The sequence below is a fragment of the Nannobrachium achirus genome (assembly GCF_963921795.1).
Source record: "Nannobrachium achirus genome assembly, chromosome: 11".
Lineage (NCBI taxonomy): Eukaryota > Metazoa > Chordata > Actinopteri > Myctophiformes > Myctophidae > Nannobrachium > Nannobrachium achirus.
The window spans coordinates 59,246,651-59,259,553 of NC_137820.1; the positions used below are offsets into that span (position 1 = coordinate 59,246,651).

Below are 12,903 nucleotides of genomic sequence, written 5' to 3' on the forward strand. Positions count from 1 at the left end.
TTATTTTTAGATGTGGTTTGCTGTTTATTATATTGTTTTTTTGATATACGACTGCATTGTCTGAAGGATGCCAAACAAAAACAAATTTTACTCTTATGTACCTGTACAAAAGACGTAACAATAAAGTACAACCTTGAACCTTGATACAATGACAAACATGTTTTTGAGGAAAAACAATGGTGAAGTATGGCAGTACATTTGAATAAATTCATGTTTCCTTCTCTGCGTGTCCCCTTGCTGCAGCAGCTAGATTTCTAATTCACCTTTTAAGTTCCATTCCCAGGAATAATTGAAGCAGAAGCACCTTGGTAGAAACCTTTGTAGAAGAGACTGTGACAGATTTAGTTTCGCTCCATGACAACAGAGCTCCACCTGTCTTGCAGCTGTTTATCTCTGTCAGAGTAACGCCTCATTATCATCGTGGCCCTGAACTGTCCAGCTGCATCACAGAGGACACAGCACAGCATCAGGAACATCTTCCAGCATTCGTCAGAGACCATGTAGTAATTAACAGGTATGGGGGCCGCAGAGGTGTTAGCAATGAGGGTCAGATATACTGTAGAGATATCAGTTAAACATTATGCGCACAGTGTTTCTCCATCTATCTCTCTGCTGACTTGTGATGCACCGTATAGAAAGTGTAGCAGTGTAAATGCAATGCAAATGAATGTATGAAATGCAGAAGTGTTCAACCTACTCCCTCAGCAAGCTCTACGGAAGGAACCCTGTGAGATGAAGGTCCTCCTCTACACTCCCCCCCCCCCCCCCCCATTTCTGTAAAAGAATATCTAGAATTGCTTATAGTGTTTTTGCTGATACGTAATGTATTTTATGTCTTGACGAATTGAATTCAAAGGACCACAATAGAAACAAGCCCCCTACGGCTTTTTGTGTAATCCTTTTTACTGTTTCCTAACCTTATGTAGGTATTCAATCAATAAAAAAGGTGATATGCATATCTTCAATAGTGCCTGCACATCACCAATGATGTCTGCTAACGTGAGCTTTACTGTATGTACTAACATTGATAACATTATGGAACTTAGCCCATGTGATTCTCTGTAATGTACCACCAAGGCCACAAGCTCAGTGGCCTTGTGGTTGGAGTGTTCGTCCTGAGATTGGGAGGATGAGGTTCGATCCCCGGCTGGGTCATACAAAAGATTCAAATGGGACCCAATGCCTCCCTGCTGGGCAGCCACTCACAGGGGAAAGTACCTGTGACCCGTACTAGCGTCATGTGAACTTGTTCATCAAGCTGCCTCATGCTACAGAAACAGGAGATAAGCTCCTGCCCTCGGCAAGGCTTACTACTACAAAGCATAAAGTGTGGAGCTGTGATTTACAGTATCTACTTTTGTGGGGACTAGCGACAGAGATGGGCCTACAGAGATACAGACAGAGTTACAGACAGAGACACAGACAAACCCAGTTAGACCAGTGGTTCTCAAGCATCGTCATGTCAAGGACCCCCAGACTGACTGGACCCTTACAGAATGACATTATGAATAAATAACTTAAGCCCCATTTAAAAGAAAATAGTGATATACATGTCGCATAGGGACACGTTGTGAGCTAGTAGTTCTGATACAGTATGTTCACTATTTCTTAAATGTTCCTTAAAAGTTTTTTTAATTGACAGAATTTTTATTTTTGGATTTCTGAAATTCTTTTGAAAAAGGATTTAACCACAAACCAAATCACTGGCGGTGCATCAAAATGGACCCAGAAACACTGCTCTATACAGTAGTCTCTCAGCCTGCATGTGTTCCACAGGGCCAAGTGTTCCCAGTGGGATTGAGTGACAGGTGGTTGCAGGGTGAGTAAGATGGCCTGCTGTTGGAGCATGCCTAATAGAATTGGCACAGTGTGGAGCAGTGTGGTACACCATGGATTACTGTGAGCCACGTGGAGACCAGGCCTCTCTCTCTCTCTTTCTCTCTCTCTCTCTCTCTCTCTCTCTCTCTCTCTCTCTCTCACTCCTCCCTTTGTCTCATCCCCCACTAATCCTCCTCTCATTGCTTTCGCTCCGATGTCCCAAATGTCATATACTGTATAAATCCAATGAAGGAAGCAAGTGAGGGGTGTTGACGCGGGGAGCTGCTGCCTCTTACCTGACGTCAATGTAGAATCCTGAAACTTACGTGTCCATTTTTACAATCGACATCAGGATTTTGGTCAGGGACGTGCTGGCCATTGGGAAAAGCGGTAACAGCCGGTTAATTCCTGGCCAGGCCGGCCATTAGGAAAAAAATAAAATGTCAGTCTTCGTTCCATTTTGGGGGCTGGGCGGCCAACAAAGTAAATCGTCACTGTCGGGCAGAAACCTCGTATCTCCAAGTTTCAAATGTGTACATTTTTTCGCAAAGCAAAGCCCTGCTTCATCATACAAGGCCGTCGCACAAAAGTATTGAAAACAGCAGATCTACAAGCACACTAACGCCTCGTGGTGCGAGGCATTGTGTGCTTGTAGATCGGCTGTTTTCACAAGTTGAATTCATTTTTTAAATGATAAACAAAACAAACGGTTTTGGACATACAAGGTTTCCACCCAACAACGACGAAATATAACTCATGTAATTGGCCCACTGGCTTGTCACTTGTCATGATCTGAAATGGCAAATCTTTGAGTAGCAGCAGCGCTATGGAGAGAGATCTCTCTATAGCGCGCAATGAGGGCCTCTCCAACTCTTTTTCCTGGGCTGAATCAGGGGCCCAGCATGTCCCTGCTTACAGGGGTCATCAATATGTCTGTACACAGACACATTGTCCGTGCCAAAGACTTGGCCTCGTCCGTGGCGAATCTTTTCACACTCTGTGCTCTTTCTCTCCCACTCATACTGTACATATTTATCTGGATGTGTTGTAGAAAGGACTCAGGAGGCATGACCGCCTCCTGTTAACAGGCTGGCCTTGGACTTTTACGCTCTGGCCATGTACATTACCTTTTCCTTTTGACCATGTGGATTGTACCAGTGAAAAATTACCTTTTCAGGACTATGTGGTTGCAAACACACATTTGTGAGCTGCTGTGATAGGAGAAGGATATCAAATGGAACCCAACCCCCTTAAAAACCATTGTATATATCCCTGCTCTGCCTGCATGTAACCTTGATGCATGAAAACTGTTACACTCTTTTCACCTGTACATATGTTGTTCCGATTGTATTATATTGTATTGTATTGTGTGTACACTTCTGCTTTGGCAATGTAAACGTATGTTTTCTCATGCCAATAAAGCCCTTTAAATTGAAAATTGAATTGGTTGAGCCTGACAATGTGCTGAATCTGTTCCATTCCCAGGAATAACTTTTAGTTTTATTTCACAAGATGTCTTGTTACTTAGGGGAGGCCATGAGGTGGCTGTCATCTTTTCCCCCTTGCTGACATCGGCCTAGGCAGGGTTTGAACCACTCAACCTTCCGCATGATTAAGCACTAACCACTACACCAACGTTGCGCCCCACCCTTTGCCTCAATGTCTTTATCATGTAAAGTTGTACCTAATGGATAAAAAATAAAATGCTAAAATAAACTATGTAAATATCTTTTGTTATATTTTCTTCCCCTTCCTTTTATTTTTCTGTCTGTAAATAACAAAAAGATTGAATTCTACACCTGTAAACCTGTGATGTGACTATACAGTTGTTTCTGATTCTGAAGGAGAGGAGAACAGAACATAGAAGAAGCAGGGATTTGTGTGACGGATTCACCAGGAGAAAACCTTTTCTTTCTGCACACCGCCTGGGGTTGAATTTACCACCTGGAATATGCTGTTCTCCCGTGACAGACGGTTGACACCTCCGAGCGACTGTGACAGCTTTACGCTTGGCACTGTCCTACTTGCAGAGCTGACACTCCTCCTCGTCTGACCTCTGGTCCTTTTGTAAACGCCGCAGCATGCAACAATGGCTCTTAGTTATATATACACACAATAATACGTACGGTAAAGTACTGTATGCAGAGGAAAAATGAAAGCTGAAAAACAACAAAAGAACCTGACCACTTTCACCCTGGTGTCCCTATTTAAATTTTTTTCATTATAGGCGAGAAATAAATACAATTTCAAGTAATAAAGAATTAACTAGAGATTAATCTTTGAAAATAGCAGACCTACCAGCTCACAACACACACGCAGTCACGCACTAGATTGGCTAATTATGAAAATGTTTTAATAGGGTTTAAGTGGCTAATTAATTGAAAAATGTATTTTGCACTATTAAAAGCGGAGAGGGTCTTTTGTATCCAGATCAAGTGTGGGCTTGTGAATACACTTCTATTACACCATTCCCACTTCACTCACAGACAATTTAAGAAGAAAAATTATACACTTAAAAACAAACTAAAATGAGCAGGAATTAGCAATTCAGATCTTGTCTATGCAGTGATAGGACAAATTAGCATAAGACAATGACGCAGGTAAAGCTCCTAGGGCTGTCACAATTATGACATTTTACATGACGATTAATTGTCACTCAAATAATTGCAATTAGACGATTATGTAATAATTGTGACTGTCCTATTCCCACCACCTTCCAGTGCTTCCACTGTTCCACAAATGTTTTGTAAAAAGAGGAGTGGCCATTGGGTCTTTCTGAGGCTACTCCTCGAGATGCGAGATACTATTAAAGAGGACTCTGGACAGATTTAATAGGGACACAATACAGTCATTGGTCATGAAAGTGGACTTTCCAAGGAATATAGAGATGTTTTCATTTTAAAAGTCGCTTCATAATTGACAGAGCCATTATCGAATCAAACTGCGGTGTCTTTATTTGCTTCCTAGATCCTCTATAGATGCGTGGCATGTGCCACACCAAAAAAACTGACTTATATCAACGCACTGTGTCGTGGCGTGTTGACAACTTGACAGCTTATACACCTGTTATTTTCAACACATTTATGACAGCAGTGCATCAAGCCGACATTTCATTGAATTAAATTATCCAGAGCACAAGCAGATTGCTGTAATTTAAAAATCTCAACAACCAGCAATGTGTGAGTGATAATTCTCTGTATCAATATCATTTTATTTCAAGGCAACGCCGCTCTTTCATGCAGAGAAATGTGCAGATACCCTCTATTCACTTAAACTTTATGTTGATTTGTTTACTGTTGGGTTGAGTGAGAAAACAATGTTGCACATTAAGTTAATCATCTGGGGACCCCTCAAAATAATTTGGAGACCCCCCTGGGGGTCCTGACCCACAGGTTGAGGACCACTGTCTTAAAGGACAACTCTGGGCTAAATATAACATAGAGGCTCATTTCCTACATATTCCTACAAAGTCTATGGGGGTCTATTTAGCAGAATTGCCCCTGTGGTTCAGTTTCCCCAGCAGACCCCAGCAGCCCTCATAGCATAGAGCAGGGTTCCCCAATAGGCGGGGCTACTGTCTGGCCCCCACCAACCCCAGTAATAATGGTAGCATAAGAGCAGCAAAAACACTAGTATATCGTCGTTGTCAAGTGGAAACCTTGTATGTCCAAAACCGTTCATTTTGTATTTATCATCTAAAAAATGTACTAAAAACATTTGAAACTTGGAGATACAAGGTTTCTGCCAGAGAGTGACGATATCTGAACTGTCGCTGGAGTAGCGGAATTCGCCACCGTCGCCCCCTGCAATGTTGTGGCCCTCGGCTTGGTACCCTAGACATAATTTGGACCTTGGGGAAAACTATTTGGGGAACCCTGGCATAGAGTGTAGATCTGCTGTTTTTGCCGTGCAACTCTGTCACATGACGGGGCATAAATGAAGCATGAACGTGACTGTGAATGTATCGTCTGTGGATGTTGGTCGGCTCTGAGGACCTCATCTGTCAATATCGACACATCTCCTCGTCTCGCCAGCCCACAGTCCACACCCTGACTGAGAAACAAACTGAGAGAGAGAGAGAGATTGAGAGAGGGAGAGGGTATACTACATAGCAGGGGTGGGCAATTATTTTTTCCATGGGGCCACTTTAGCCATTTTTGATGGGTACATGGTAAGGCACCTGCTTGTTATTGAGACAACATCCAATGATTACGCACACATGCTGATGTACGCATTGCGTCCATGTGCGTGAATAAAAAATAATAATAAAAGAAATGCAGCTTTAGTCCATGCATGAGGTAAAATTAGATTTTTTTTTTATTTTGTAATTTGCCATTAACCCTACAAAGGCCGGTCAGAGTGAAACAAAGGGACGCACAATGCCCAGGTCTGATATATAGGGACTTCAATTCTCTAAATTGACCACAGGGAAATTCAGACATCTTAATAGCCATGTGTTCATGCACGTTTGCGTATATTTACTGTCTGTGCACGTCCACATGTGTCAATGAATGCAAGAGAGTGTGTGCGTGCATGCTGTGATTTTAGTGGTCATAATAGAGAGAATAAATCAGATGAGATTTGGTTAGAGATTAGATGCTTTATTGATCCTGCTAGGGAAGCAGCACACTGAGTGATCACGGGCTGAAGATCAATCAATAATCATGCAAGACACAACATTGGGTTAATTATTAACATACTGTACATGCGTTCCCTAAGAAAAAGATGAGCCTGTATGCTTTACAACATATTAAAGACAGTTAAGGTACTGCACATGGTAGTGTACGACTGTATAATGAAACCACACCACTAGAAAACAGTAGTATATTCAAAGTGACAACCAAACACAATCGTAGTAGTATACTGTAGATCAGGGGTCTTCAACGTTTTCAGGCCAAGGACCCCTTAATTGAGCGAGAGATGAAGCAGGGACCCCCTCTACATATTGTATAAATGTGTTATGCAGATTTTCATCGACTTGTTTGACAGCACTGTCATCAGTCTATGTTGGATTTGTGTTAATGTTTGTTCAGACATTTAGCCACTTCAGTCGTCCATACGTAGTAAACTTGACCTTTCCCTCTGTACTTGGTCTGCTCTTTGTGACCTCTACACCAAAACCTCGACTTAGATCATAGCCGATCTACAAGCTGAGAGCTTGTAGATTTGCTATTATTCTGGCTAAAGTTCTCCTCAGAATAGGGATGCAAGGGTTATAATAATTATCCTATCACAAGGATTTGGTGGCCCCCTGGCTGTAGTAACTCTGAGGATCCCCTAGGGGTCCCGGACCCCCTGTTGAAGACCCCTGCTGTCGATAGAGCTACAGTACGTCTACAATCTAGCACAGTTTTAAACTCTGTGATTACTACAACACAATATAGTATAGCAAGTAAGCAGCTCTCCAGGGCCAAGTATCTTCAAGGATCATATGCACAAATGCACGCATAGGAAGCATGTTATTTATTGACACACATAAGCTATCATCCAAAACACCACACACACGCACGCACGCGCGCACACGCACGCACGCACGCACGCACGCACGCACGCACGCACGCACGCACGCACGCACGCACGCACGCACGCACGCACGCACGCACGCACGCACACACACACACACACACACACACACACACACACACACACACACACACACACACACACACACACACACACACACGTAAAGGAAGGAACAGCATGTCATGTATGTTCAGTTATTAGGTGACTGGGGAAACCATACAGTACAGTGACTCACACAGACATCAGTCTGGCATTGTAGAAGTAAAACAAATCCTTCTGTTCCATGCTGTTGGGTTTTGTAATCCCATAATGATTTTCACTTTGCTATGCTGTTATTGTTTCTCCCTCCCCTTGCTATTACATGCAGTCTCCCACTTTTAGCAGCTATAGTCCCCTCCACAGACCACAGACTAGTGTTGATATTAACACAGACGCTAAGTCATTGGCGTAACAGTTCTCCATGGGAAGGGGCAAGTTTAATTCACCTTGTGTGGTCTGAAGAAAAACACACACTCAAATAACATACTTTGTACTTGCCTTCGGCCTGGAAGCATGTTATTTATTCACCAAAATTAAATATATTTTAAATAAAATATTTTAAATAAAATAAATGAATCTCTTTTCTAAATAAGAACTGAAAATGAGTCGATAAAAAATATTAAATGTCTGCACCATCTGTGAAGCCTCATTTATTGACTGTGTCCATGGACATGACGATGAATGCAGCCATACAATTATGTGTGGATTTGGTAGTCTTTTTTCCCATTTACATATTATCCAGACTTGGAAATGACTAAAAGTGTAATTCCATACTCTCCATACTTGTGTAGGAACCCTATCATATGTTTTTTTAATGATTTATAAATGTAGGTCTATAGCACAGAATGTCTCAAACCTTTTTTTCTTTTTAGTTTTTACCCAAACATAATGTAATAATAATAATGTAATAATTAGTAATAATCATTTAACTGGTCAACGATACAATTCAGAATTTACAGTGAATATTATGAAGTATATTTACATTTTTGGAGCCTTCTCAGCTGACCATTCAAGAAGAATATTGGCATTTTTTACTATAGTTGAGAAACTAATAAATAACAAGTAAAAGTTATATTTATCTGCGACATACTGAAAAGATAATATATTCCATTTCAATGTGAAACAATACAGTATTTGGTGCACTGAATCGCTATGTAAACAAAGACAGTAATGGGGAAAAAAAGGAAAGAAAAAAGAAAACTGCACAAACTCTTTTAAATAGCGACATCAATTATTTCTTTGTTGTTTTAGCCAAGCATTCTGGAATGTAGGGTTTTTCCACATTCAACCGGAAGATGATGTGCGTATTTTATAGAAGCTAATAAAGAAATATCGCTGTGTCTTTATTTCAAAGTCTTGGATCAGCATTGGGAACTTGTAGCGTATGAGACCAGTAGCAAACATGTACTGCTTAAAAGACATTGTCAATAAATACAAACTTTTACACCTGTAAACTAGGGCAGTGACGGTAGTACAATTGAATTGATAGTGATACCACATTTGAAATGATAATTGTTTAACATGCTATAATTGTTTTTTTGTTTTTTTTTATCAATAAATACATTTACAAGTCAAATTTATAATGGATTTTTCTACAATAATACAATGACAATTATCTCTGAATGATGCCATTTTCTCTCTCTCTCTCTCTCTCTCTCTCTCTCTCTCTCTCTCTCACAGAACACCAAACTGCATGCTGTGGTGATGTTCTCATAGAGCAGAGCAGTGACAGCACATAACATCAGACAGCATTATGTGGCATCTCTGTCAGTCTGTCATAGAGAGCCCATAACACCTCTCTCTCAGAGAACACATGTCACACATGCTGTGTGACAGATGATTTATTATATGTAAGCCATTTACCATGAGAGGGAGTGGGTTGTTGGCTGATTTACCACTGTTTCAGGGTTGTGGCACGAGGCGGAGCAATACTTAAAGCACAACTTATCAATACAGTGCCTAACAAAAGTGTCCATGACAGTCAATGCTAGTCAGTGCTACAAGTATCTCACCGCCATGTCAAACACAAGCAAAAATACTCAATACTACCAACACAACCCAATAGTGCAGAGCCAAACAAAAGTGTCCATTGGTCAGTGCAAAACAATCTAAATAAAACAAGAAAGGGTGATACAGCAAAGACGCCACATGAAAGCCTCCCTGGAAAGGTCCCTATTATTGATATTACCAGTAAGACTCCCTAATCGGGAGATAAGCGACCGTTGGTCGCTTATCTCCACAAATAGGCCAAAAGTTTGTTTTACCAATTATTACACTCTATGTGAACATTTACATCAACAAATCCCAAGTACTGGTTTTTAGGGGTGCTGAGTGTGGCGCAGCAGCGTGTCATGCATTTTCTGCAGGGCCTTGTCACACCTTTGCCCTGCTCATATCTCCGCATCAGTATCACACTGCTGACATCAGTATGACATCACACCGTACACAAATGACCCTTATATAAGACCGGCATTATCTACCGACAGATTAGTAACAAGATGTCAAAATCGTTAGGTTGAATCTCCAGATATGGAGATAACCAACACATCCCTCCATATATGGAGATAACCGACGAATCTCACTAAGTCTGACCTCACAAGCCCCATATTTGGACACGAACAACATATAACTCCATATATAGAGACATAGCTGCTGACATCAGTATGACATCACACTGCTGACATCAGTATGACATCACACCGTACACAAATGACCCTTATATAAGACCGGCATTATCTACCGACAGATTAGTAACAAGATGTCAAAATCGTTGAAGGTTGAATCTCCAGATATGGAGATAACCAACATATCCCTCCATATATGGTGTGATGTCATACTGATGTCAGCAGTGTGATGTCATACTGATGCGGAGATATTAGCAGGGCAAAGGTGTGACGTGTGACGTGTGACCGACGGACGGACGGCCGGTGGAGGTTTTGATACTAAACTGCGACCTGACGGTCGCAATTATTCTCATTCTAACATGATTTTGCACTTTACAGCTGGACTGAGTTTGTATCCAGGCTCTAATGTCTCTCTCTCTCACTAACAAGAAACAAAGCAGAAATGCCAACAAATGCCAAAACAAAATAATTCTGTGAGACCCTTTTCATTTTTCCCCAATTTAGTCACTGCCAACTACTGGTAGGACGAGGTTGGGAACCCACATTAAAGTCTGTCTGACTATTGACCATATTTGCATTGAAACCGGGTGGCAACTGGGGTGGCATTTCTGGCATTTCATTAACTTAATGGCAAGATGGCTGCAGTGTGAATATGGTCAATTGACTTGCAGGATATCTCTAGCACCTGATACACCCTGAAAGTATTTGACCACTAGGGGGGAGATACAAATACAAAAAATCAAATAAAAAAAATCAAATCAAATAAGACAAATCACACTAAATAAAACATTGATGGTCGATCATAAAAAAAAACTCAAAGGAAGTCTCATAACACTGTTAAACACGTGTGTAAAATGATGCCAAATTGGGGGTGCCATCAACTCCAAACACGTGCATTAGTGACCCGTTGACCGCAGACCCCGCAACTGCAGTTCAGTCAAGATTTCAGACTCAATTGGTCGGTTGACGGGGCGGGGGCGGGCGGGTTATCACCACTCTCATGTGCAAAAAATAAATAAGAATAATCACCTGCTCTTATTTGCCTTTTATTTTTAATAAGAGTAGGCCTATGCCTTATAATAAGAATAAGAATAGGCCTACAACGGTTTGAATACACTTGAATTGAGCGAGATCGAGCAATTTAAAAAATGTGCCAGAGAGGTTTGGAGCGAGGTTTCTCCTCCACTCCTTGGTGCGAGGACCGTCCCAATTCCGCTCCTGTTGGTGCCACGAAGTTGCACGAACCACATATTGCGTCTCGCACACACGATTTCTGACACAGTCAGACACACAACGGGTGCAGAGCAGAATGCACAAACAATTTGCAGTGCGGGTCGCTGATCAGGATTTCACTTAAATGTCTCTGTCATCCACCCTAAGTCTGTAAATGCTTTGTGTCAGTTAAGTTATATCACCCGCCAGTCAACGGATACGATTTGAAACGCAAGTGAGACAGATTTTTGACTGAGTGAACCATTCACATTCACCTCGTGTCGCCCCCATCTCTCGAATCAATAACCAACTGCATTTAATATTGTCTGTCTTTTGCTGTCTGTTTGAAGTACGGGGCACTGTATAAATATGATTGACAGAAAACTTCATTCAAAACGCCATTCATGCCCCGACGATGCCCCCGATTTAGAGAGAATGAACATGTCTTTTTGCATGTCTTTTTTATCAAATAACAGTAGCCTAAAGAATCCCATTTTGAACATGTTTGTTTATTTATTTTAGCATATGACAATATTGTGCTACTGTAGACCTTTCTGTAAAGCGACTTTGGGTACTTAGAAGAGCGGTATATAAAGATGAGCTATTGTGGAGATGATTATCATCTTTTTCTTTTTATGCGGGCCGCGGGGCAGGCGGATTCGTTGATTTGTATATTGTTCTGCAGGGGCGAGGCGGTGCGGGCGGGGTAGGTTCCGTGCGGGTGGGCCGAAACGTTCCTGTGGGCGGTGCGGGTTATGAAAAAAACCTGACCCGCGCATCACTAACGTGCATGCATGAGCCTGTTGCAAATTTGGCATCACCAAACTTTCTGAATATCTTAATTCATATATATTTTTTCCCCTTCTTCATCTTCTTCTGAAAGTCACCTTCATCATATTCCTCTTCATCACATCCCATAGTCATATGCTGTGTTCGGACCCTGTTAATAGCTATATTCACATTTATATTCACTATGATATTCACATGTTCACAATTCATTGCCGCAGAGGTACACTAAAGTCTAATGCAGCTCTGAATGCAGTTAGGATCTTGAATAAGTGCTAACATAGAATACTGAAACAATACCAACATTGTAATAAGAGACAACATTTTGCTAAGAGATACGTTAGATATTGTTTCATTTATATTTAGTCATTTATTAGTGAATAAATGTTCTCCATTGACTTGAATGGGAAAATGCAAAAATGTAACTTTTCCCAAATATGGAGATGGCTGACATCATAAATGGCTAACATCATAAATGTCGGACGTCATAGACCACATGAGACTGACACAGTATGTCCATATATGGACATTCCAAGATATGGGCTTAATATTGATCACATCAGGGATCTCCATATATGGGCATAAAGGGACATGGACTGACACAGAGATCTCCATATATGGCCATTAATTTATTAGTGACTACATTTTCACCATTGTCTTGAATGGGAAAGGTTTGTACTTTTGTTGAATTCTCCTCTTAACTCTGAAAACCTTTATAGCCCACCGTATGACACAAACAAATAAAATGTAAATGTAATGAAAGAAATCAATTATTGATGGGAAACATGGCTTTAACAAGGTGATACAATCCATAGAGGTCTGAGTTGAAGCTTTTACAGTCAACTAATTTTGTTTCCTCCAATATTGTACTTGGGGAACTGTGTGTGCATGAAAAAAATAA

At 41.1% G+C, this 12,903-nt stretch overlaps 1 protein-coding gene across 1 annotated transcript in view; it reads right to left on the reverse strand.

Annotated features, from left to right (window-relative positions):
* Window positions 1–341: 341 nt before the first annotated feature.
* The window catches only part of trhr2 (thyrotropin releasing hormone receptor 2), a gene marked incomplete at both ends in the record, with an annotated part of 30,658 nt that continues 18,096 nt past the window's right edge, over window positions 342–12,903 (reverse strand). The window contains one exon of the mRNA XM_080737224.1: window positions 342–556. Within this exon, the coding sequence (XP_080593350.1) occupies window positions 342–556 (215 nt within the window). The remainder of the gene's footprint in view (window positions 557–12,903) is intronic.